This window comes from Hydractinia symbiolongicarpus, chromosome 11 (genome assembly GCF_029227915.1).
Source record: "Hydractinia symbiolongicarpus strain clone_291-10 chromosome 11, HSymV2.1, whole genome shotgun sequence".
Lineage (NCBI taxonomy): Eukaryota > Metazoa > Cnidaria > Hydrozoa > Anthoathecata > Hydractiniidae > Hydractinia > Hydractinia symbiolongicarpus.
Window position 1 is genome coordinate 10,575,525 of NC_079885.1, and position 25,961 is coordinate 10,601,485.

The 25,961-nt window shown below is 34.6% G+C and overlaps 1 protein-coding gene across 1 annotated transcript; it reads left to right on the forward strand.

Moving 5' to 3' along the window:
• The first annotated feature begins 9,830 nt into the window (after positions 1–9,830).
• LOC130614120 (glycine amidinotransferase, mitochondrial-like) lies at positions 9,831–25,529 on the forward strand. Its single transcript, XM_057435523.1, has 6 exons — positions 9,831–9,971; positions 19,951–20,241; positions 20,779–21,000; positions 21,102–21,239; positions 23,062–23,391; positions 25,248–25,529. Exons 2-6 carry the CDS (start codon positions 20,155–20,157, stop codon positions 25,371–25,373), a joined length of 903 nt encoding a protein of 300 aa, XP_057291506.1. The 5' UTR covers positions 9,831–9,971; positions 19,951–20,154; the 3' UTR covers positions 25,374–25,529.
• The last annotated feature ends 432 nt before the right edge of the window (positions 25,530–25,961 follow it).

A 25,961-nucleotide genomic window follows, 5' to 3' on the forward strand; every position in this document is an offset into this window, starting at 1 on the left:
CCAGTCCTTGTTAGGACTCTGTTCGAAGCTTGTTTTGATTTCAACAAATAAATGCAGGCCCTTGGCCTTACAACTGGGAAAGCCGATGTTTAACTACAGTTGCATGCTCTCTGACATCGGCCATATTTTTGTCTCAAGTAGGCTCATCGCTACGTAATAAAATGAGAGACATCATCACAATCAATATTGCACAATATATAAGGATTTTGCGGCAAAGATTAACATATATCCCAAAACTGGGAGGTCTATAGCCTGCTGGTGGTCTAAAGTTTGCCGACGAAAAAGCAAAACTAAATTCATTACTGTATACCCTAATATACTTTTTTACTTGAGAAGAACTGCTGCTTAATAACTCACGTACTTCAGTAGAAAATTCTATTAAGGCAGGGACATTGTGACAACACTTAACATAGCTGTGATTATTAAATTTATTCCATAAAATTCACATACAATATTAAAAGGTTTGCTCTACGGCGGACATTTGCTCACTCATACAAAAAAATCTTTCACTGAAGGTATGTCTTGTAGTTACTATAGTTAAGAGTGGGATATTGACATCACAGGATCCTTTTATGTATCGAGAAAATGGTTAGTCCCCTGTACTTGATGAGCAAAACTACTGCACTATACCAATATGAACCCTATGTGGTCAACAGGAAATATGTCCAAGGGTAACGTCTTAGAATAATCCGATCGTTAAAATTTCAATGAATGACAATGTACGTAATCATGGCTATCATGTCCACGCTGATTCTGCTCACGCATCTTGTTTCAGGTTTTGTGATATTGTTGTGCTATATTAGATACTGCAAGGCTATAATTAGCATAAGTTAACCCACCCTTCTACAACTAGAAATTAAAAAAAAGGTTGCGAAGCATTAAGAAAGTTGCAAGCAAAATTGAAACCAGCCAATAGTTGTCCCTAGTGCTTCTTGTTTCTCTTTGATACAATACGGCGAGGTGCTAACATCTTCATGCTGCTGATATATGGGAATGCCACAAAACTGATATCATAGACGTAGAAACAATTCTGGGGACGAGGTTGTGAATAAAATCGCCGCGGAACAACAACATTTCGTTGCGCTAAAGTAGTGATTTTTTGGCGAAAATTCAACATGCGCAGAATATTTCTTTTCAGAAGGTGCGAGAAAATTAGATCGCGCGAAACTAAACAAAAACGGTTACTGAGAAATTTATTTCCATATTGTCAGTATTGGTAACGTAAATTCAAAATTGATGAAGCTGTTAGCGTCAATAATTCATGCAAAGTTATACTTTATAAAGTTAAAACCCTTATTCTAAAGGATATGCAATACATTGAGTTGTACAACCCGTAGTGTGCAAAATTGTCACGAATTAAAGGGATGCGCGTCGTAAGGTCGCCATATCAACAGGAAGTTAATACTCGTGTCGAAGGTAATGTTATAGAGATTTTCGCGTTAACGATTTCGGAGATGAGAAGACGAACGAAGCAGCTTGTGGTGTTCTTTTCATGTAAAAATACCGGCACTATTATGAAAATCAATTTCTTGAAGCCACGGAATCTGTTGCAATGAATTTAAAAAACTTACGGGAAACAATAAAAACAAACAATCTACAGAAACGAAAACAATTTATTAACTTTATCAAGATTTATAGAACAGCTTCACATTTTTGACAAAAAAACAATTACAACGCAGTTTGAGATTTCGCTTTCTTCTTTTTATCTCACATATTGAAAGATAACATCTCTCACCCAATTGTACGCAGTCTAAAAGGAAAAAGAAAACTTTTTTGTAGTAAAGTTTCTAAATACATTAAAATCCAGTGCCTTTGAGGGGCAATACTTAGAGCTAACCTTCTAAACTGCAAATATATATCATTTGTTGGGACAGAGTTCTCAAAAGGTGTTTATTAGATACAATATGCTTGATATAATAAATGAAGTCATGCACCTCTGTTTACTTTCAGGGTTGTCTTCTTTTGGGGATTGGTAGTTTAGTTGGCAGAGTGTTTACTTCATATTCATATGGGTTTAATCCCACATAACAGTTGCGGTTTGTTGAACAGAAATTTAAAATTTAAATCTAGAACTGCCTTTGTTGTCCTGGAAAAAAATTGACAGGGTAAATTTATTAGAATTAATAAGGCTAACCACATAAAATATAGATAACCACTTTTTTAGGCCAAGACAACAAAATTGAAAGCACTGCTTTTTATTTGGAAAGCACAAATTGTATAAATTTAAAATTTTGCTTAAGCTTGCCCTCTTACGGCTTTTCTGGCTAAATGACAAATTCATAACAATCATATCCTTATTTTTCCTTTTAGCCAGGTAAACATAAATATAAATATATGATATTAAAGTCATTTAGGCGCCAAATAAAAGATTGCTTAGTCCATCAGTGAGTAAAAACTAAAAAATTAGGCAATTTTAGTAATCCTTAAATGAAAAGTTCCAACCATACCAACAAAGGGTGCTGGCAGTTTCCGAATCTGGTCAAATCTTTCTAAAAGTGTTTTTTTTAAGGATTTGATTGACGCAAGGCCAAGAGAAATTAAATCACAGTTTTCAGTCCTAGACGTAATCAAAAACACATGCAGAAAAATGTCATTATATATATATATTATATGTTATTTTTTCAACCAACATTTATCAAATCAGGCAGGGGAAACTATACATGTCTTGCATAATCCTTAAATTAAGGTGCAACACAAAATTTTTCATAAGACTAACACAAATACAAAAATATGTCCTTAACTTCATCCTGGAACATTATTCACTTCTTTGGTAAGGCAAACCAGGTCAAGCGTATTTTGCAATCACACTATTTTGAAAACTATGCCGAAAGACGTCTTTCATTATAAAATAGCACGATCGGATAAAAAGAGGATAAAAGAAGATTCTGTGTTTAATGAAGAAAATGATTGTCAAATGGCTTATAGTATATATAAAAGTAAAATGAAAATTTTTACATTAATTTTCTATAATTTTAAAAAAACAAAATTTTCAAATGCATGTTGGCAGTGGACAAGAGACTGTAATTTAATTTTCCTTGGACTAATATTACGAGAAAAGTGTCAAACAGTTCTAAAAACGCACACAAATTTTAAAGGACAGGTGCGGCTTTGGCTTCCTTGGAGCTCTGTTAAAATTAGAGTTTCGCACATCGCATGAACCTGAGGCTACCATATTATGTTCTGGTAAAGCATTATTTCTAGCTAGTCGATAAAGCCCGTGGAGAAATCCACTTAGGCAGATGTGTATGGTACACCAAAGTCACATTAATACAGTTATCTTGAGATAACAAATGTTATCTTAAGATAACTCTATTAATGTGACTTTGGAATGCGTGCATATTCACATTAATGTCCTGAATGTAAGATAATTCGAGTAATCTATGATATTTTTCCCTCGCTTAAAATATTTTTTCTGGCTGCCTTAAAATAGTTTTTTGTTCGCCTCCCCTTTAATAACAAATACTCGAACATACATCAGATATTGTTAGACGAGATATTTTCCTATAAGTAATGGAAAAAAGTATAATTTTGACTAAGAAATATTAATAAATTATTATAGAGTACACAATGAAAAGGAAAACAAAGGGCCGAAAGAGAAGAAAACAAAAAGTAAAAAAGCATGATTTACAGCAAGACTAAGTAATGTAAGTATTCAAACATTTAATTGAAGTTACTAATGACGATTCGAAAACGTTATGTAACAACGTAAATTCGATTTTGTTCTAAATATTTCTGTCGGTGTGAATAAAAATTTGCCAGAGGGGTACAACTACATTGTATTAATGCAACAAATGAACATTAGCTGCTGGATGATTTCCATTCATTTCAAAGAATCTTTTGAGTTTTATTTAAGGTATATATATCTTTATCTGGTTAAAATGATGAATGCAACTGAACAATTAACTACCTAAAGGACACAAATTAATGCTGATATAAAAAATGCGTCAATAATATTTGCAATGTAGTTTGCGTATTAGGCCAAAAGCAAAATTAAATGTCGCAAAATTAAATGTCGCAAAATTAAATGTCGCAAAATTAAATGTCGCAAAATTAAATGTCGCAAAATTAAATGTCGCAAAATTAAATGTCGCAAAATTAAATGTCGCAAAATTAAATGTCGCAAAATTAAATGTCGCAAAATTAAATGTCGCAAAATTAAATGTCCCAAAATTAAATGTCGCAAAATTAAATGTCGCAAAATTAAATGTCCCAAAATTAAATGTCGCAAAATTAAATGTCGCAAAATTAAATGTCGCAAAATTAAATGTCGCAAAAGATCAGGTGAGTACCTAAATCGCAAACATTAATGTCGGAAAATGTTGGAATCCCGACAAAAAATTAGATAGTCATAGCGGAAGAAACATATTTGAAATATTAGATGACAGGTCGAATTTCTCAAAACCGTGAAAACAATAAACATGTTCATATAATTACACACATTTATGTCGCAAAATTTATTCTTTTTTTAACATTTATGACACATTCTTTTATACAAGCATTTAAGTGCTTTAAAAAGCAATAATCGGCAAAAAGGAAATTTAAGGGCCGTCGACAAAATATTTCTGTCACGAAAAAACGGACTTTGTTCATTTAGGTCCAGACTCCCCCCCTCCCCCCCTATGTCAAAACGTACCACTAAAAAATATTCATAGAATAATTTTTATTGACACATTTTATCGCTGGTGGGTGGTTTTTCGCTCAATCCTTCACTACTACCATACAGGGTGCAAAATTGAGGACATAAACGTCGAAAAGCTAGTGTTAGGCGACCCCATCTTTGCAAACAATGGAAAAACCACGAAATATGCGACTGGATATCTTACCCAGAACAAAAATCACCACTATTAATAAAGAGACCCATAAACATATTTTCTCATTGAGTCTTGGAGTATAACAAGGGTTCCTCGTTAACCCTGTCTTTTGATTTGGAAAATTCCGTAGAGTGATTGATAAGGTATATGGTGATATGGAAAAAGGTGGAAAAGCTAACTTTTAACAGCTTCGATTCTGAATTAGTTAAAAATGTCTGAAAAGCTTGAGGAATGGAAAGACATTATATGTACCAATTCACAAGAAGGAGGTGCCACATAATCTTTGCCAGTACAGCGCGATCCTTTTTGACATAACGTCTTAACAACGACTGAGTAATGGACTAACCTTACACAATACTTAAAGCTGATGGAACTGGAAATACCTTCTCCTCAGTTAATATATTGTATGGTAGCTTTCACACCCTGAAACATTTCAATAAATCAGCAAAGGCATAAATATTGTCAAGAAGGCTGTTATTGTCATCTTATTAGGCCGACCAGGGCAGGTAAAATAAGAGCTAGCCATATTCAGTCGGTATAAAAAGCATAACCTGTGGTCATTAACGTAGTCATATACTGCTCTCCTTAAAAACCTTTAAATGCAGAAGGAGCAACTATTCCTGTGGTGTCCTTACGAGACGCTGGACATTAAGCTTATTTATGAAGAAACATATATGACTGAGTAACGGCAGAATGTCAAACCCCAGCTCAACAAAACAAAACGTACATGCTTGTTTGTGAAACTTGAACATCCGAGAAGTGATAGTATTCTAGAGTGAGGCTATAATGGCTGGTATGCTCAGAGAGATTTTTGGGGATGAAAAAAGTTAAAAATGTGGCAATACCCGTAATTTTTCCAGCCACCAGATCCGAATTGGTTGGGGGCCATCCTATGTCACCCTCTCTTGGATGGGACAAAAATTATTTGGTAATTTAGATATAGCCTTGAAGATAAAACATTGCTTTAAAACATCAAAGGCTGTAGAGCTTATACAATAGCTAGTAAGGAAAACTGTAGAAAAACTGTGGGATAAGGTTAAGACATTCGTGAGCTAAACGATGATCGGTAGCCACTAAAGAAAAAGACGGAGCCATTGCGGTCCTTTGGGATGAACTCGATGGTAGAGATGGCCCACGTCTGCGCTAGGAAATTGAACAACTGTAGCCGCACCACGTACCCCATCGAGTTCTTATCTATACAGTGGTATGTCTAGTGGATAACAACAATCCTCACAAGCACAAGAAAGGCGAGAGACACAATCACGACATGGTCAAATGTCAACGGAAAGAGCTCACGAAGAGACTAAATGCCCTAAGAGCGTGGTACCCCGATATTATAGTAAGGGAACCAGAATGCAACGATGCCAATGTTGTTCAGGCAAGGTGTCGTTTCACATAAGAGGTTCTTATTACTGAATATTTTGACCGCAACCACTCAACACTACCTGATGAAGATACGCGTGAGCGTTTCGAAGAGATGTTTAACATCAATATGGCATGAGACGGCAAACGCCACTTTTGCTAATTTGTAAGTCTGATGGCTTACAAAGGCAATAGCCTTTTAATTCGATGAACCTTGTCACTGTTGCACTTATTTTTGAGGTTTCTTTACATCCTCTGGAACAATTCTTCAATGACAAAACTACACCAAAATCAGGCTCCACAAGGTAGTATAGGACACATTTGATAAGTTCTATGATAATACGATCCAGTCATACATTTTCTCACTACAAAAGGCAATTTAATTGCTTATTGCCGAATCCAATGATGTTTTGGTTGATGCCTGGATTTGCGCTACCTGTAATTGCACAATAGCTTTATCTTTCCCTCATTTTTCAACGTCATCATGTCCCGATAGTCTACCAAAAAGAAGGTTAAAGCAGAAGAAAGCTTATGCATTGAAGGCTTTTTCTTTATTCTGATAGCATGCATGTGTTTGTTTAAAACCCTGTATCGCTACATGCGCTTTGTTTGTTCTAAATTCTAATCCTGGTATCAGGGACGTTTATGCAATTCTTGTTTTATTGTGTAATCATCGAACAAGATGACACCTGTCGTATCCACTGGCCAATTTAAGTGCCTTTTTTGCTCCTCCCTTTGCAAGCAGTAAAAATGGATAAATTGTCAGGTGTGTCACATCGAAGAGCCGAGATTTCGGTAGGTTTTGTGTTCGCCACGGACTGATCTCTGCTATTTGAGCCTTCGGTCTCTGAGGATCGCGCAAACTTATACCATACGTCAGGATCAATCACAGGTAGGGCTAAAGCTTCCGCTCCACAAAGATATATAGCTCTGGATTGTGAAGTACTATGTACAGTAGAGGCTATGACTTAAGACTCTACAGTTTTGATGTTCTGCTTAAGATCTTCGTCCTTCTTCTTTTTTGGTGCTGCTAACTTGTGACCTTTGGCTACTCCCCCTGGACGCTTAATATACGCCTTTTTTCATTGCGCATTTATTTTCTAGACGAAACCCTCTATAAATACTTGCTACCCTTACGAGGCTTCATATATTTGTTCGTTGCCGTTAGAAATTTTTTTAAATCAATGTGATCATGCTCATCTGAGGGTTGGCGAAAGCTCGCTTGCAAAAAAATAAAATATATGAATAGTGGAATTTTCATTTTATTTAACATCAATCCTTTAGATAGCTTCAGCAGACAATTCCCCATCTTCTTGTTTTTTCTTTGGCTCTTTAGGATTTTGTTTATATACGTGGACAACCTTGCATGATTGAGCGTATGTCCTAGCAGCATCGCGCGTGCAAAAGTGCAGTAGACAAGACCCCTAAGTATGCCATTAAATCCTTAACGAATGGGTCTTGTTAAAAATCTTGCTTCAGGGCATCCACACTGTCGAGTTGAACAAAATTGTTCACATTCATTTTGAGTAGAGCTTATCGACGGATGCCTCTTTAGAACTCATTGCTTCTACAGGAGTATCGACTACATCAAACACTTGTGCGGGTTCACTCATGTTTATTGTAACCTTTCGGTATTTAATAAAGCACCATAATATCTATTGGCGCTAGAAATCATCAGAGAATTCTTTCAACACAAATTTTATATATGTAGATACTTCTTACTGATCAAACTAACTTTTACAATAATAAGACAATTATATACAAAATTATTACAATAAGTTAATAAAGGGTTTTCATGTCTAGTGAGGTCTTCTTAACAAATGAGTGATTAAGGGTTTCCGCGCAGCGTGTTCTCCTCCGCCTTGCTGCCGTAAATGTATAGCAACTTTCGAGGCGTCTCTTTACGTACATTGTGTGTTGCCGAAGCAACAATGTCACAAAACCTAAAGCAAGAATGCGTGAGCAAAATCCGCGTGTAGATAATCGTCAGGACTACGTACATTGTCATTTAATAGAAGTTTATTGATGTGACACATTTGATTATACTGAAACGTAAAGGTTACCCTCGGACATGTTTTTGTTGCTCACATAGGGTTGGTATTGGTATAGTGTAGTCGTTTGACTACTTCCTCAAGTGATGAAGATGCACCATTTTCTCGATACAAGTGATGACAATGTGCCACTCTTTGCCATAATTAATCCAAGACATACCTTCAGTGAACTGTGCTTCAATGCGCTCTTGTAGCGTTTTTGTATTGCAGCCTAGATAGTCTTGAGAATTTAGTTTCTTGTCATGCCTAATGGCCTGGTATGACCTAACACGAACGCCATGCGCAAGGTGTTTTATAGGATTACAAATAGGGCACTAATATTTTATCTTACCACAAGGACAAAAACTACTTCTTTCATGCTCAGCCCGAAATAAAGTTTCTCGCAGGAGAAAAAAGCACAACCGCTATGCTCCCTGCAGGTATTTTTCTACTTACCGCAAGGACACAGTTAACCGCCACTATGGTCCTACACCTACATTGTCTACAGGGCACTTCAGACGTTTCTCTCACGCTCTTTTAATTTCAAGACATTCAGCACATTGCCACTACTACGTTTGCTCACCCTAAAATTACCTAGAGAGCATTGTCCTTCCATGTCCTTTTGTGATTGGCTACAGGTTAGAAACAAAACTTTGAACATCTATTTTCGAAACAAAACCCACGTATGAGAATCTCTCAAGAACTTTGATTTTTGTTGTTGTTGTTGTTGTTGTTGTTGTTGTTGTTTATGCGCAATTTTCCTCGAGAGGTTTTTTGATTCAACTTCGAGTATCCCACACAAAGCCTTTGGTTTTCCATATCCATGATAGTATAGTATTAGTATCAAGGTAAGAACTTCCAGGGGTCGTTCCTACGCAGACATTTGGCACAAATTTTTGACTGACATTTGGCACAATTTTACCGGCATGGCACAAGTGGTAAAAGGTGGGACGAGACAGCTCGGCTCACAATACTAATGCACTCGTTCGCGCATAACATATATTACTACTGCTCCACCACGAATATAGTTTACTTTGAAGTTAGTATATACTCTTTTAATGTTATCTCTTCTTACACAATTCTATATGCATGTCAAAATTTATACAAAAAAATCTCACTTATTCAACGAGGTGTGCACATATTTGAACAGTTTGTTTGAATAGCAGAGTTTTGTACTGGTGGAGCAAATTGGATCTTGTATATACTGCGTCATTAATGATTTCGATTGCTTTATAATTGATTACTTGCGTCATAATTACATGTTGAATTGCATGTTTAATTAAATACTAAAAAATTCACGCGGTTTCGTTTTTCTTCTTAAATTGCAAAGGGGTCCTGTGCAAATACCGTCCTCTAAGAATTTACGTTTTTCATGGAACGCTGGAAGGCCTCGCTTTATTTTTAAAAAAACTAAAAAAAATTCATATTACCAATAACACGAAATTTTATTAAGGCGCGGTTCCTACTAAATCAAAATTGCCCAGAGTGATTGATCTGTATTGTGCAACAATTCCCACTGTAAGAATAAACAGATTAAGATAATACGCGTTGTAATTATAGAAAATTTGAGCTTATGTAAAATTAATTATTTGATGCAATGCAAAGGATGATAATTGTAAATTTTTCATTTCAACTGTGGCAGTGTTGTGTACAGATCGAAAAATTGTGTAGTGTCTCTCAAAATATATCTACCTTTAGAAACAAATCACAATATGATGCATAGAGCTTTATCTAAATGTTATCCTTTGCACTTCGATCAAACATCAGGGTAAGGTTACGTTTTTATGAATCATTTAATGTAGTCATACTAAATTATCTTCTCAAGTACTTCATAGATGATGGCAATTCATGGGAATAAAACCCAGTCGATTCATCATCTTTGCAGTACTTGGGAAGCTAATGCCCAGCTTTACTTCGGTACTATCACTTATCATATGGTTAAGTTCTTCTCGCACTGTGATTGGCTAATCACAGTGCACGAAATATTTGCTATATCGTTTGCACCCATTTTTCGATGACATGGTCAAATCATACTTTTAATAAAAAAAAACTCTCGATATTACAAAGCGCCTTAATATATTATCTCGATTAAATTAACAAACTGATTTATGTCACTCATTCTTAAGGATACTGTAGTTTAACTAAATAATTTTTTTACAATACAACACTAAAGGACGTAGACGTTATACGTGGAAAGATAACAAAAGACACTGTAGTCCCTTTATTTGTACGTCCAAAAGCCATGTTTCCTTAATCATCTCTATAATAATACGCCAGTTCCGTGTGTCTGTAACAGGCAAAGTGGATGTGTTGTTTTTTCTAAAGAAACAGCCGCGGTAGCATGTCACTTTTGCTAAACTTTTATTTTTATTCTGTCTTTTGTGTGCTTTTTGAAATTAATTCAAAATTTTTGTTTTAAAAAAGTCACGGTTAATTTATTTTATTGTTCTCATAAAAACCTTTGTGTAATTATGTAAACTTTATTACACAAAAGTCAATTTTTATTATTCCCTTAAGCACGTGTCTATTATGTCTACTGTTATATGAAAAACATATTGGTTTTATTTATTCCCGGTTGAATGGAATTAACAACAAAACGTTTTGACGAAAAGAACAATGAATTTCGCTGTTTGGCTAAAACAGATCATGTGATAAATTAAAGTGATTTCATTAGTTAGGAATTTTATTGCATGCGAATTTAAATTTACCGTGACGGGAGCTTTGTTATAAATTGTTATACGAGTAAAGTCACAGCCAATTAACGTTGTTATTATAGTTGTCAATTTCGTTCAAAAGTTTTAATTGTTTGCGTCTTTAAAATAAAACTGACAACAAATGATTTTGTGATAAGAAACATAGAATAAATTTTAAATGTTTTTGAGTGGATATCTCCACGAGATTTCGTTTAAAACGAACGAATAAAATAAATTTAAGTGAATTATTCCACGGGTTTAAATAACTAGTCTATATAATAATACGCCAGTTCCGTGTGTCTGTCTGTCACTTATGTAAAGTGAATTACATTCTTCAAAATTTTCTTTAACAAATTCTATAAAACATCGCCTATAAAATTGTTCTGTAATTTACCAAACTTTACCGATAAAATAGTATTGACGTCAAAGGAAAGTTAATTAAGATTAGTGAAGCCATTACAATGCACTTAAAACTTTGAGGCCAAATAACTTGGAAACGAGGTAGTGACGTCAATGTTTTTTCACCGCGTGGGTAACTAGGGACAAACTGGGACCAATTTGGGTAAGTTTTCCAAACCTGGGTCCCCGAATCCGTTTCGGAATTAATGGGTTGATGACGTCATCAAAAAAAGCTTTATTCCCTAATATCTCTGCAACCGTTCGTCAAAAGTAGATGATCCTATACATATTCTTGATCAGCGTTTCAAGATCTATACGATGAAAGAACAGGTATACAGATTTTCAACTAAAAAAATTGGTACTTTTCACGTGCCATTGCTGACGTCAGCAAAATTTGTAAACCCTTATATCTCATTAACCGCTCATCAAAAGCACATGATCATATACATTTTCTTGATCAGCAGTTTAAGCTCTACACAATAGACGCAATGAATTAGCTGAATTTCGTCAATTTGTTTTTGTATATGCACTGCTGACGTCAGCAAAATGTCTAAAATAACCAATTTTTACATTGTCCTCCTGCCAAAGTGGATTTTTCCACGGGCTTTATCGACTAGTCTATATAATAATACGCTAAGTGTGTCTGTCTGTGTGTCTGTGACAGGCAAATGGATGTCTTCATTTTCCTTTGATGTTGCCGAAAAATGCATGTCTAATATGTTAAAGTTTCTGACGTTACGACGCGACGAAAATAACACTACTTTAACGTCAATATCCTATATTAAATTAATGAAGCCATTACAGTGCACCTAAAACTTTGAGGCCAAATAACTTGGAAACGAGGTGGTGAAGTCAATGATTTTTCACCGCGTGGGTAACTAGGGACCAACTAGGACCAATTTGGGTAATTTTCCCAAACCTGGGTCCCCGAATCCGTTTCGGAATGGACGGGTTGATGACGTCATCGAAAAACCTTCAAATCCTAATATCTCTGCAACCGTTTGTCAAAAATACGCGATCCTATACATTTTCTTGATAAGCGTTTCAAGACCTATAAAATGAAGGCAGCAGGTATACAAATTTCTAAAAAAAAAATTTGGGGGGTTTAAATGGCCATTGCTGACATCAGCAAAATGTTAAAACCCTTATGTCTCATTAACTGCTTATCAAAAAGATATGATCATATACATTTTCTTGGTCAGCGTTTTAACATCTGCATAGTACAGGCAACGAATAAGCTAAATTTCGCCAAATATTTTTGTAATTGCACTGCTGACGTCAGCAAAAAATCTAAAACAACCTACTTTTCCATTGTCCTTCTGCCTAAGTGGATTTTTCCACGGGCCTTATCGACTAGTCTATATAATAATACGCCAGTTCCGTGTGTCTGTGACAGGCAAAGTGGATGTGTTCATTTTTCTTTGATGTTACCGAAAAATACATGTCTATTACGACAAATTTTCTGACGTTACAGCGCGACGTCAATAATACTACTTTAACGTCAATATCCTATATTAAAATAATGAAGGCATTACAGTGCATCTAAAACTTTGAGGGCAAATAACTTGGAAACGATGTGGTGACGTCAATGATTTTTCACCGCGTGGGTAACTAGGGACCACCTAGGACCAATTTGGGTAATTTTCCCAAACCTGGGTCCCCAAATCCGTTTCGGAATGGACGGGTTAATTACGTCATCAAAAATCTTCAAACCCTAATATCTCTGCAACCGTTTACCAAAAGTACATGATCCTATACATTTTGTTAATCAGTGCTTCAAGATCTATACGATGAAGGCAACAGGTATACGAATTTCTTAAAAAAAATTTTGGGTTTTGACGGTTCATTGCTGACGTCAGCAAAATTTTTAAAACCTTATATCTCCTTAGGCGTTTCAGGGGCGGATCTAGGAATTTTTTTTGGTTAGGCAAAATTTCATAGATTTTTTGGCAAAGTAATGTCAAGGGTTGTGGTGTTGTACGAGGTAAATCGGCCGTTTTGTGTTTTTGCTGTAAAAGGAACTAAAATTTTCCCAAAAGTAAGGTTTTTAGTTATTAAGAATCCTTCTAGATTAGAAACGAAAGTTTCTTTATAGCCAAACAAATAACAATAACCCCCGTAGTTTTACCACTTTATCCTTGTTAAAACATGCGGATGGAAAATGCGTCCGGTTAGCAAATTCGATTTAAAACAGGGTTAGCGTTTCCATAATTTCTTTGAATCACATACTGGTATTAAGTATCTTAGCATCTTTTTTCGTTTTACGCACATAATACGAGAACAAGTAATAAGTTGGGGATTTGCTTCATTTCAAAACATGCAATAAGTCTAATAACTAACAATACAACAAAAAATTACATTACAAGACAATTTTAGGAATAGATAGTCAACAGTAGTGCAACGTAGAAATATTGTTTGGAAAATTATAGTCTGTGTTAAGAACCTGCAAATGCACAAAGAAAACCAGCATATAAAAGAATGAAAGATTTCCAGTTAGACTTACAGTGTAAGATCGCAACATATAATAAACGTGTACAAAAAGTATATAGTAATCACCTCTTCATGAAGTTAATACAGTTTAGCATTAGGGTTACTGGTGTAGTTTTGCACCAATTTCTATTAAGCATTAATTTTAATGCTATGAAATTCCCACAAGAGAAAGGCAGTTTATTAAGCCAGAAAAGAGTTAGAAATTAGAAAAATAACATCAAAACATTTAACATGTCTCATATTATTTACCCTTACATGTCCCTGTCAACTATGTTTAAAAAATATTTTAATACTGTAAAATCTTTAAGAAAGTTTTAGTAACTATAAGCCAATTATGAAGATTCTCATATAAAAAGCAACATATATACAAATCCTACTCATACCCATAAGTTGACATGACATTTTGTTAGTTTACAGTCTGTAACAGAACGTTTTTTAACATGCAATTCTTGTTTCGATCTGTATATGTTTTACGTGAAAATCATTTCTATGATTTACTTGAATATTCACAAATTATTTTGATTGATTTTTTTCACCAACTTTGTGGATTATACCAGATATATATCCATTGTTTACAGTTTTCCAATATTATAAGGATTCAGAACAAATCTTCTGTGTTATTTACTTGAATATTCATCATAGGTACCAGGGTGACATCAAAATACAAGTTATTTTGATTGATTTTTTTCACCTTCTTAGTTCCTCTTATGAAACACAACTTTGTGGATTATACCAGATATATATCTATTGTTTACAGTTTTCCAATGTTATAAGGATTCAGAACAAATCTTCTGTGTTATTTACTTGAATATTCATCATAGGTACCAGGGTGACATCAAAATACAAGTTATTTTGATTGATTTTTTTCACCTTCTTAGTTCCTCTTATGAAACACAACTTTGTGGATTATACCAGATATATATCCATTGTTTACAGTTTTCCAATATTATAAGGATTAACAAATCTGTGTTCTTTTAATTGATGGTGATTTTCGTTGTTAGAAGAATATTCATCTTAGGTACCAGGGTGACATCAAAATATCTTATCCTAAAACAAAATTATATACGTTGTATTGCTCAGCAAGATGAGAATAAGAAATATTATAAAACAAACTTGGACTATTCTTAGATTAGGTATTGCTTCATTCTTTTGTTTTTAGCAATTTTATTACAATTAAAAGTAACATGGGAAAGTCAAAGAGATCTTCTCGTGTTCTTAAAAGTTTTAAAATGAGCAGTGGGATGTTGCATATAAAATGCACTGTTTAAAAGTTCCCACAAAGTCAAAGTTCTTAGGGACAATCACAATAAAAAAGTATATGCTAAGCGTATAAATTTGGCGGTGGGACGAGGTAGAATCCTTTGCCGTTTAATTATATCTCATACTGTATACATCGATTTCTTAGAGAACAGAAAGTATTAATAACTTTTAGTGTCTACCTGCTTAGCAGGGACACATGGCCGAGTGCTTATGGTTTCAAGGACTGACAACATTCAAAGATTACCTTTTCTGATTTGATGTTTAGGGGAGGGAAAGGGGATCTGCAGATCTATTAACATTTAGCTTGGACTTTTGCGTTCATGAAAGAGCTGTCCCTTAGTTATCTTACAAGAATGTATTCTCTCCCTAACAGAAACAAAGATACACAGTTGCATAAACGGCTACACAAAGCCTACACGAAGCCAGTGACCCTTAAGACGTTAAAGAAAAAAAACTAACAAAATTCCAACTAATACACATACAGGTAGCTAGTAATACTCTATACCGAATTTAACATACACATCAAAACATCTCTCGACCGCCAAGACAGTGTTGACATAAATTGCCTCAGTTAGCTATCTCGTTTAGCATTGGGCTTTTATGTTTATAAACAATGCATTTGATCAAGGCCAAGTTAAAACCTTTTGTTTTGATAAGAAAAAGATTTAAATTACACGTTTTGTAAGAACATCTGGTGGTTTACCACTTTTATGAATAGTTCTTGACACAAAAGTGCCTAAAATTCAGGAGCAGCTAAAACTAAAATATTTCAAGTATTACTGAATTTATTGTCTCTTGCAGAGGAAGATAAAGGTTTGGTTTGAGACAACAACACGGCACACGTGGCCAAAATACTTCTCTCCAGCATTTCCAATCCTTTCAATATCTGAAAAGGTTTCCAAATTCAAAACTTCTTTATTTAACTTAGGTGGCATACAATTGCTTTAATATTCTAGACATTTGAAGTGCTCCCTGCAATTGGACCTGATCCAGGTAAACCATGTTGAAAAAGAAACATCCACTCCATGTAACCGTACCCGTGGTCGTTTTAGGCGTTTAAACTTTAAAACCCACAGACGTTTTAGGCGTTTTTTCTTCACATTCCAGAATTTCATTCATTGGAACTTGAAAACCCGCGGACGTTTTAGGCGTTTTTTCTTCTATCTGTGATTTTCATTCATTCGGAACTTTAAAACCCGCGGACGTTTTAGGCGAATAGACATTTTGCCTAAGATCGCCCCGGGTTTGCTTATTTGAGTAAAATAAAACACGCACGCCGCGCATCGTCATAGTCGAAATCGGCGGATGCCAAAAATAAATTGATAAAAATAATTTAGTTTTTTTTATAGATTATTCTATCTATAGAGAATTTTTTTTCTAGTTCACAAAACTAGGCTTAGGCAATTGCCTAGGCTGCCTAACCCTAGATCCGCCCCTGCGTTTGTCGAAAACATGTGATCCTATACATTATTTTCATCAGCGTTTTAACCTCTACACATTACAGGCAACGAATAAACTAAACTTCGCCAATTTTTTTTGTACCTGCACTGCTGACGTCAGCAAAAAATCTAAAAAAACCTATTTTCCATTGTCCCTCTGCCTAAGTGGATTACTCCACGGGCCTTATCGACTAGTCTATATAATAACACGCTAGTTCCGTGTGTCTGTGACAGGCAAAGTGGATGTGTTGCTTTTTCTAAAGAAACAGCCGCGGTAACATGTCACTTTTGCTGAACTTTTTTATTTTTATTCTGTTCTTTGTGTGCGATTTCAAATTGAATCAAAAATTTTTATATAGGTGAATATTTATCATAGCACATCCGTATTTCATTCTTAACAGAGAATGCTTCAACCCAATCAGACCTCTGATCATGACGGGCGAGTATAATGCGTGTAAGTCATAATGAAAGAGAACTAATTTGTTCATCACTAACATACTGCCTGGCAGCGAGCGGGATTCGATCCGCGGTCCCCATAACTGGGAGCCGCAGACGAACCCACAACACTTCTCTTTCATTATGACTTACACGCATTATACTCGCCCGTCATGATCAGAGGTCTGATCGGGTTGAAGCATTCTCTGTTGAGAATGAAATACGGATGTGCTATGATAAATATTCACCTATGTATACACACCATCCGGATAAACTATCTGAGTAAATCACTAACATATTGCCGCACGTAGTGTTGTGGGTTCGTCTGCGGCTCCCAGTTATGGGGACCGCGGATCGAATCCCGCTCACTGCCAGGCAGTATGTTAGTGATGAACAAATTAGTTCTCTTTCATTATATCAAAAATTTTTGTTTAAAAAAGTCACGGTTAATTTATTTTATTGTTCTCATTAAAATCTTTGTGTAATGATGTAAACTTTATGACACAAAGGTCACGGGTAATTAATTTTTATTATTCCCTTAAGCACGTGTCCATTGTCTACTGTTATATAAAAAAGATATTGGTTTTATTTATTCTTGCTTGAATGGAATTAACAGCAAAACGTTTTGACGAAAAGAAAAATGAATTTTATGGTTAATTTCGCTCACTATTTCGCTGTTTTTTTATTCGGTATCTATAGTGGATTTTTCCACGGGACTAAATACTAGTCTTTATAATAATAGCCGTATTCCGTCTATCTGTCTCTGCGCGGACCGGCGCTGAGTTAGAAAGTGGTGTTACGGAAAATATCAAAGGCGATATATTTTTATCCACTTTGTTGCGACGGGTAAATATAAAGGACGGGAGAACCCGTGGATTATTTCACGGGCAACGACTAGTATAATAATAATAGAATAAATACGCTCAAAAATATTGAAATATGTAACAAGAACATAAAAACACTCAAAAATATTGCAGAGATTTTTCTCGGTACTGCGCGATAATTAGTACTTTTCGAAAATTTACGTTGGGCCTGGAAATAATGTAAATATGATAATGGTTTGTTTCAAGTTAACTTAAAAACGCAAACTAAGTTTTTTTAATAAACAGCTAAAAAAACGAGGATAAGAGTAGGAAAAGAGGAAAAGCAATATTTGTTTATCAAGAAGACGTCTAAACGTTGGATTTGTTCTAAAGAGCAGAGCTTCCAAGCATTCCGTCATCCAATTCAGTTTAATTTGAAAATGCACTACACTTAAAAGGTCATAATAGTGCTATAAAAAGAGGGCGACACGATTTTTTTTTCATGCACATGCAAAGGGACTTGTTTCATTTCTTGCTCCTGAACATGTTGCGCGTGTAGCTACCACAAAAACTAACAAACCTTTTTTACAAACGAAACAAGGAAAGATAGAATCACGTAACGGCTTTGTCGACCGAGAAGATGTATCTGAAACGTGATAGCGGGCTTTTTGTGCGAAAACGTACCATCTAAAAGTTGGTTGCCATTAAGAATACGATAGCCCCTTAGAGCTGAAATTTTCAATTTATTTTTTATTTTTTTTACGGATGTAACTTCTATGCTAAGTTTCTAGTAAGTTTTAGAAAAATTATTCTATAAAAGTGTTATTTTGGTGGGATAATACAGAAAAAATTTCTTTATAACATTATCTTGCCCCGAATATGAGTCACGAATTTTATTTATTTTTAAACACACACACTCTGTATCAAAATTAAAGACTTTATGGGGGGGGGGTTCACACTAAAATTTTAAAGGCATGCTATAAATTTAAAGCATGATTTAAAGCGTGCTTAATAATGTGAACGCATTTTGCTTTATTAAAATGTCTTTCAAATTATGTTTACTTGCTTTAAACATGCTCTAAATGAAGCAAAAATAAAGAGTGCTTCGAGGCACTCTTTATTTTTGCTTTAGCTGCTATAAGTGCATAAAACAATAGAATGAAAATTATGCACAAATATTTGAATATTAAAAGTGAGGATTTTGAGCGGGTATTATGAAAGTGAAAGTTCATTCGTATGTGAGAAAAACAAAAACATGAACGTTCTGTTTTAAATTTTGTTTATAAATCTCCCTTTGATGTTACAGGCAACTTGCTTTAGTCAAAGCATGCTTCATTTTTATACTAAGCATGCTTTATACTTTCCTTTTATATACTGTTTTTTTAATATTTATTTTTTCTATTATCATCGTTTTTATTTGTACGTTTAGAAGCCATGTTTCACATTTATCAATACAAATTTTTAACTTACTTGTTTGTTTAAAAAAATTTTTCTCCGTTCCAGTTCTTTTTTTTTACAAATTTATTTTCTTATATACTCGTAGGAAATTTATCAATGTTTTATAATATATAAAAATGTTTTTAAAAAGGGACATGTTAAGGAGATACTTTGAATATACTGAACATGTGTCAAAAGGGTCTACCATATCTTTAAATATCTTCGTAATATACCAAACAATTTTGCTACCAATATACGGCAAGAGTTTGCGGTTTATATTATAAATGAGCGTAACAATTTTTAGCCACATGCTGAATGTTAACATTTTAAATATGGGTGATTTTAAATGATTAATAGAAAATATGTGTCAAAAATGTGTTGCAACAACCTGCAGAAAATGGCAACACAATAAAACGTTTAAAAAAAATGTTGCTAGCACAAAATTTGTTTATGCAACAAAATTTGTTCCTGTAGCAAAATAGAATGGATCTGTTTTGTCCACGTGTTGCAGCAGCAATTTTTTTGTACCCAAGAAATTGTTGCTTATGGGGCACAACGGGTCTTTTACATGCGAGTGCAATGTATCATGTTGCATTTCATGCACAGGAAAAGAGTACCGCGTAACGCCCTAGCTTCAGAAGCGATATGAATTACAATTAATTGGCATATTTTTTATTGAAGCCGAAAAGTTGCTAAAAAGACTTATGCTTGCCATTCTTAATGCTTTTTTATAGAGACAAGCGAATTTTCTTGAATTTTTCACATAATGACTTTTTAGTTAATTATTTCAGATTTTATCGTTTCGTCAATATACAACTCCAGTGGTAAACTCTCACAGTGACTGGGATCCCCTAGAAGAAGTTATTGTTGGTAGGGCAGACAATGCATGTATACCAGTACTTACACCATAAGTAAAAGCTTGCACAGGTGAAACACAGTGGGACTACTTAAGAAAGCATGGCGGGCAAAAATACCCTCAGGAGTTAATCAATAAGATGAACGCGGAAGTCGAAATACTTTGTGATATTTTGCGCCAGGAGGGCGTTATTGTCAGACGCCCCGATATCGTCGATCATCAAAAAGTAAGAACCTTCATAGTTGCTTACATTGTCAGTCGCAGATTGTTTTTGTTTGTTTTGTTGTTGTTGTGTCATGGTATCATGTACTGTCGTGTATTATTCTTTATAGGTCTCTATCGTTGCCTGTTGTTTTTTTGTGTTTTTGTTTGTTGTCTGTTTGTATCGTCTATTGTTGTTCATTTTTTTCTATGGAAATCTGAAGTTATCAGTTTATTTAGTTTGTTGTTACCGTTGTTATCTGTCTCTTGTTTCTGTTGTCGTGTTTCTGTTTAGATCATCTGTTGTCGTATATGGTTAAGTCTTCCGTAATTTTTTGTTTCTATCGTCGATCGCTGTCTGTTTTTATGTGTAAATTTTTTTTCTGTTGTTTTTTGTTGCTGTCTGCTGTTGCTTTCTATGATTTTCTTTGGCAATGTGGATGTATGACAATTATAAATGCATGTTGCAGTTTATTCCCCTCCATTGTCACCTGCTTTTGCCAGATGTTATATGCTGTTGTCGTCGCAGAGAATTACATAACAGATTGTTGTGCATTTTTAGGAATTTAGTACACCAGATTTTACTTCAATTGGATTGGAAGCAGCTATGCCTCGTGACTTTCTTTTAGCCGTCGGAAATGAATTAATTGAATCACCTATGGCATGGAGAAACCGTTTCTTTGAATATCGTGCATACCGAACATTAATAAAGGAATATTTTTCGAGAGGTGCTAAATGGACAGCGGCACCAAAAGCTACTATGTCAGACGAGCTGTATGATCCAGTAAATATAATGATTTATTTCTTTAATTTTCGATAGATTTTGTTTGCTTAATCACCTTAATACATGACACCATAATACATCCATAAATTTTGCAATATTAGGAATATCAAATAAAATCTACGAAGGACAGACACGAATTAGCAGCTCAGGGTAGATTTGTGACAACTGAATACGAGCCATGCTTCGATGCCGCTGATTTTATGAGAGTTGGAAAAGATATTTTCGTGCAAAGAAGCCAGGTATGGTAATTATTTAAGTTTAATTTTAGTCATTTTTACTTGAAAGGGAGCCATTAAAGTACCAGTCTAATGAAACGGTACGGAAATCATAGCTGTCTTGTCAATAGAACCGCCTTAACAAGGTACAAAAATGTTTTACAAACCATTTTGTATTAATACTTTGAATTTAGTTATATTTGCTGATACCAACTATTAACGATTCCTTGTGAAACAAAGAGGATCAGGGATTCAGTAGAATGTAAATATTATGTTACAGTCACTGAAAACTGTATAAATTAACTCGCCAGTTATAATTTGCTAATGAATATAAATGTTCAGCTATTTTAAATTAGCAATTAGCAATTAGGAAAGGCTCCTTGAATCCACTTAGCAAGCAATGACTTCCTAAGTGGATTGTGGCTTCAATTTATAAACTAAAAATGCCTGTCAGAATAAACAACAACAATTTTTTCCGGATTAATACAAACCTCATTTTAGATGAGCACTATTTTGAAATGTTAAGCTGTTTAGATTCTTTCTTAAAACGCCCCGAATGTGTTTATTTTTTGGTATAGAATTTTTTTACGCGAAATTCTCAATATCTCATCCCTTTTCGCGATTGTGAGGAAAAAATAAGTTTTTCCTCTAGTAATTCCTTATGACTTGGATAGGAATTTTTTTTTTAAAAACAGAATAAAAAATACAGTTATTTCTTGTGAAATCTATCAATTATATAAAATCTTTATAACATGAAAAATCGAGCAAGATTCGTGATTGATAATTTGCCGTCCAAAATTTCTTTAACACGACTCAATTTGGCTATACAAACAGAAAGACCGACAAAATAGATAAAAAGAACAGATTAATAAATTGTTTTATTGGATTTGCTTACTCTTCCAGCTTTTTTTAATCCCAATTATCCAGACTTTTATTCAAATCATTAGTTGGAGAAGGTGTTCACAAACTGATATGGGTAAATTTCCATTTTTGAGGCCTGAAATATAGGCGCGTCACTTGGTCGGTGCGATGCAGCCGGTAAACTGCAAACATTTTACTTTGTCGACCAGCACGTCCAGTAACCAAGATCAAAGGTGCGCCAGCTGTGCTTTCTACAATATCCTCATTTTGGCCTGAAAAATCAGCAGCAAAAATAGCACCATTTAAGATTTGGGACCTAACCAAGTGAGATCAGAAGTACTAAAGCTGTAAACATTTAGAAGTGAGTGTGAGTGTGAGCTTTACCTCGTTTGCAGTGCGGTTACTTACATAGAAGCAGCTTTTCAATTGCTTCTGGTCATACGCGTCATTTTGTTTCATTTCCCAGCTGTAATGAATACTGTCTTCAAAGGATGTGTGGTTCTAATGAAAGGAAGGAGGTCAAATTTCCGAATTTCTTTTATAATGGGCGTAGGGGCAGTAGGAGAAGGGGTGGTTATTTAATCGAAATAAGTGGTGAAACTTTCGTTATTTTGGTGTCCCTTTTTACAAGTCCCTAAATCTCACCTTTCTCACATGCCATGATATTACTCTGCTCTTCGTAATATTTTCTATTAAAAATTTACCCTGCATCTCTAATCTTAAGTCCCACTTTTTCCGTATGCCACTTTTTCGTGATGTGGATTTTCATGGAACTTGATTATGAATTGCTTGTAAGCGGTTTAAGTTGTTTTAATTGCTATGTTTCGTGTATTTTACTCTCGTTATTGGGAATTCTTTTGCCATATTTGAGCGCATGCAGCTACTCCAACACACACTCCTGCGTTAACATTCCGGTAGGAGTCTACAACAGAACCTTTTTGCTACAATGGCTTGTTTAATTTCTTTTATTACATGTTTGTTTTAGGTGACAAATATGATGGGTATTGAATGGATGAGGCGCCATCTTGGTGAAAAGTATAACCTTCATGTTTTGTCCTTCTCGCCTCCAGGTAGCATGCATATTGACGCAACAATTAACACAGTTAGAGAAGGCTTAGTGATCGTTAACCCTGACAGGCCATGCAATGAGCTAGATATCTTTCCAAAAGCAGGCTGGAAAATAGTGGAAGCACCTAGACCTGCTAAACCTGACTCGCATATTTTGCGGATAAGTAGCCCTTGGATAAGTATAAATGTGTTATTGTTGGATGACAAAAGAGTAATCGTGGAGAGTTCGGAAGTACCAACACAAAAAGTATGTTTTCTACCTTTTTTAATAATTAGTCGTAAGCCAATGGAAATTCTCAGGAATTAACCTGCCATTACTTTCCGTTAGCATCTTTGGGTATCATAATATAGACAGTAGTCGTGATTCGTGAAAGAATTCACGGGGTCGCCTGCCAGTAAATTATACACTCTGAAAGGAAACCAGAACAAAACTGCGCCCAATCATTTTGCACAAAATATAGCTTTTATTACAAAGACTAGCTGACTAGCCAATATTATTTATTTTGCGTTTCCTTGAATGTCCAAAACTTAATCGTAACAGCGGGCTGAGCTCTTATTATATACAGTTCAACCGTGTGACCAATCCATAAAGGCGTAGTACCCTTTTTCAGAAAAACTTTATCACAGCTTCAGTTTAAATTGGATTATTGGAAACAGTCTGTTTTTTAACAGCAGGTGAATGGCTTAGTACAGGTAAACCGTGTACCACATGCATAGCTATGGGTGTAACACTCTTTTTCCAAAAAAAACTGTATCACAACTTCAGTTTAAATAAAAACACAGGTAACAGCCTGCCGTTACTCGTCTACCTAAAAAATCACACAGCGATTTTATTTTCTAGAATGAATTTTCACGACAGTAATAAAAGGTGCAGCCACCTAACTGCATTAAGTGTAAGGATTACTAATTAAGAAATTTCTTTTGTCAAACTTCATTTTACTACTTTCACTTTTTAGCCAGATGCAGCTAATAAAGAGCTAGCTAGATAGCCGCAACTCCAACATGAAAATATACAATAATATAACAAACTGAATAAAAAAGTTAAAACGATAAGAATAAATAAGAATAGCTATACCTAGCTAACTGGCTTCAGCAGGATACTGCCTTGAGATCTACGTTTGTAGCTAAAATCATAAAACTGATTGGTTTAAGGTTTTACATGGTTAGAGAGCATGATGATATATTCATCTTAACATATAAAAACGCACAGACAATAAATATTCCTATAAATACAAAATATAGAGAAGAGGAGATCCGCAAACCTCATACCATAAATTTTCAATCAAAATGGCCCTCGTGAGCTTAATTAATTAGCTTAATCAGGCATATCTCTTGTTTGTTCATAAACGCGTGCTCTAAGTCCAGTTGGAAGATAGCTATCCGAACTTTCAAATGTATTTCCAGAAATAATATTCTTTTTAAAATGCTGCAAATAAGTACTTCCCCTATATTTCTATTTTTATTTATATTTATTTCTATTTTTATTTATAATTTAGTAATTGCCGCAAATAATCACGAGTTGTTCAATATTTCTGTTTCAAGGTTATTTACTTAGGAAAATAAAGAAGACTGCTGAAATTGCAGTCAACTTATCTCTTTCATATAGGGATAGGTAAACCTAAAGGAAGGGGGGTTTCCGCGAAGCGAATTAAACGGTGAATTCGCCGGCGAATTGTATCTGTGTGTGCATAGTTTTGTTTGTTATGATTTTGCTTCAAAAAATTTGCTTTGGCGTGAAGTTTCTAAACAGTTTCTAATCTTTAGCGGCGAAATATTTCCCTCTAAACTTTTAAACAATTAAAACGCAATATTCAGTGTTTATTCTAAAAAAAAATAATTATTGAAAAGAAATTAAAATGAGTGTTTACATTCAGTATTTTAAATTCATCTCATGCTTTTTGTTTCTCGTGGAAATCAAAAAGATGTTTCGCTTCGTACAAAATAAAAAATTCGAATTTTGCGAGAATTAATGTTTGCCAACACCGAGTTGCGCAAAAACCCACGATTTTTAAAAAATTGTTTCCATTAAGGTACCAATTGTATAATGATGTAAAGAAAATGCAAATGAGTAAGCCGATGATTTAGTACTACTTCTCTTTACAGATGTTTGAATCACTTGGTTTCACCTGCATTAAAGTAAATATGGAGCATGCTAATGTCCTAGGAGGAAGTTTTCACTGCTGGACATGCGATGTAAGAAGAACAGGAGAATTGAAGAGTTATTTTTAGATTCGTCATTATTTTTTAACTTATTTAACATACCAGTTAATTAAAGAAGATATGGAGTGAGAGATGAGTGTTTTTTTCATATGTCAAGGATTTTCTGTTTACAATTATAACATATGTAACATTTCTATGCCAGTGTAAGATAAATTGTGTCATTTATTTTGGTGTTTTTTTCTTTATCTCTTACATAACTTCGATACCATTGCAATTGCGACAGTTAAAAAATTTTTGTAGCCATAATGGTCATGAACTTCTAAAAAACTGTGGCTTTTTTAATGGTGACCAAGCACGTAGTATTGTATGTTGCGCTTAATATCCAGGTCTTGATTAAAATTAGCTTGTTTGCTGTTAACATAAGCCTTTTCCAATGCAAGAAAGGACTCCAATGAGGAAATAAAAGTGTGCCAAAGTAGGGACTTGAAATCGCCAAAAACAATGTCGACTCTAAGTGAGATTTCGGAGGTGACGAAAATTTAGGCTATAGCGTCTTCGTTTTTCTTTAATTTTTTGCACATCAAACAGTTATGATATGTTGTGCAAAATATTTTACTTTCGACAGCATTTTCTGCTGCAGAGCATGCTACCCAAGAA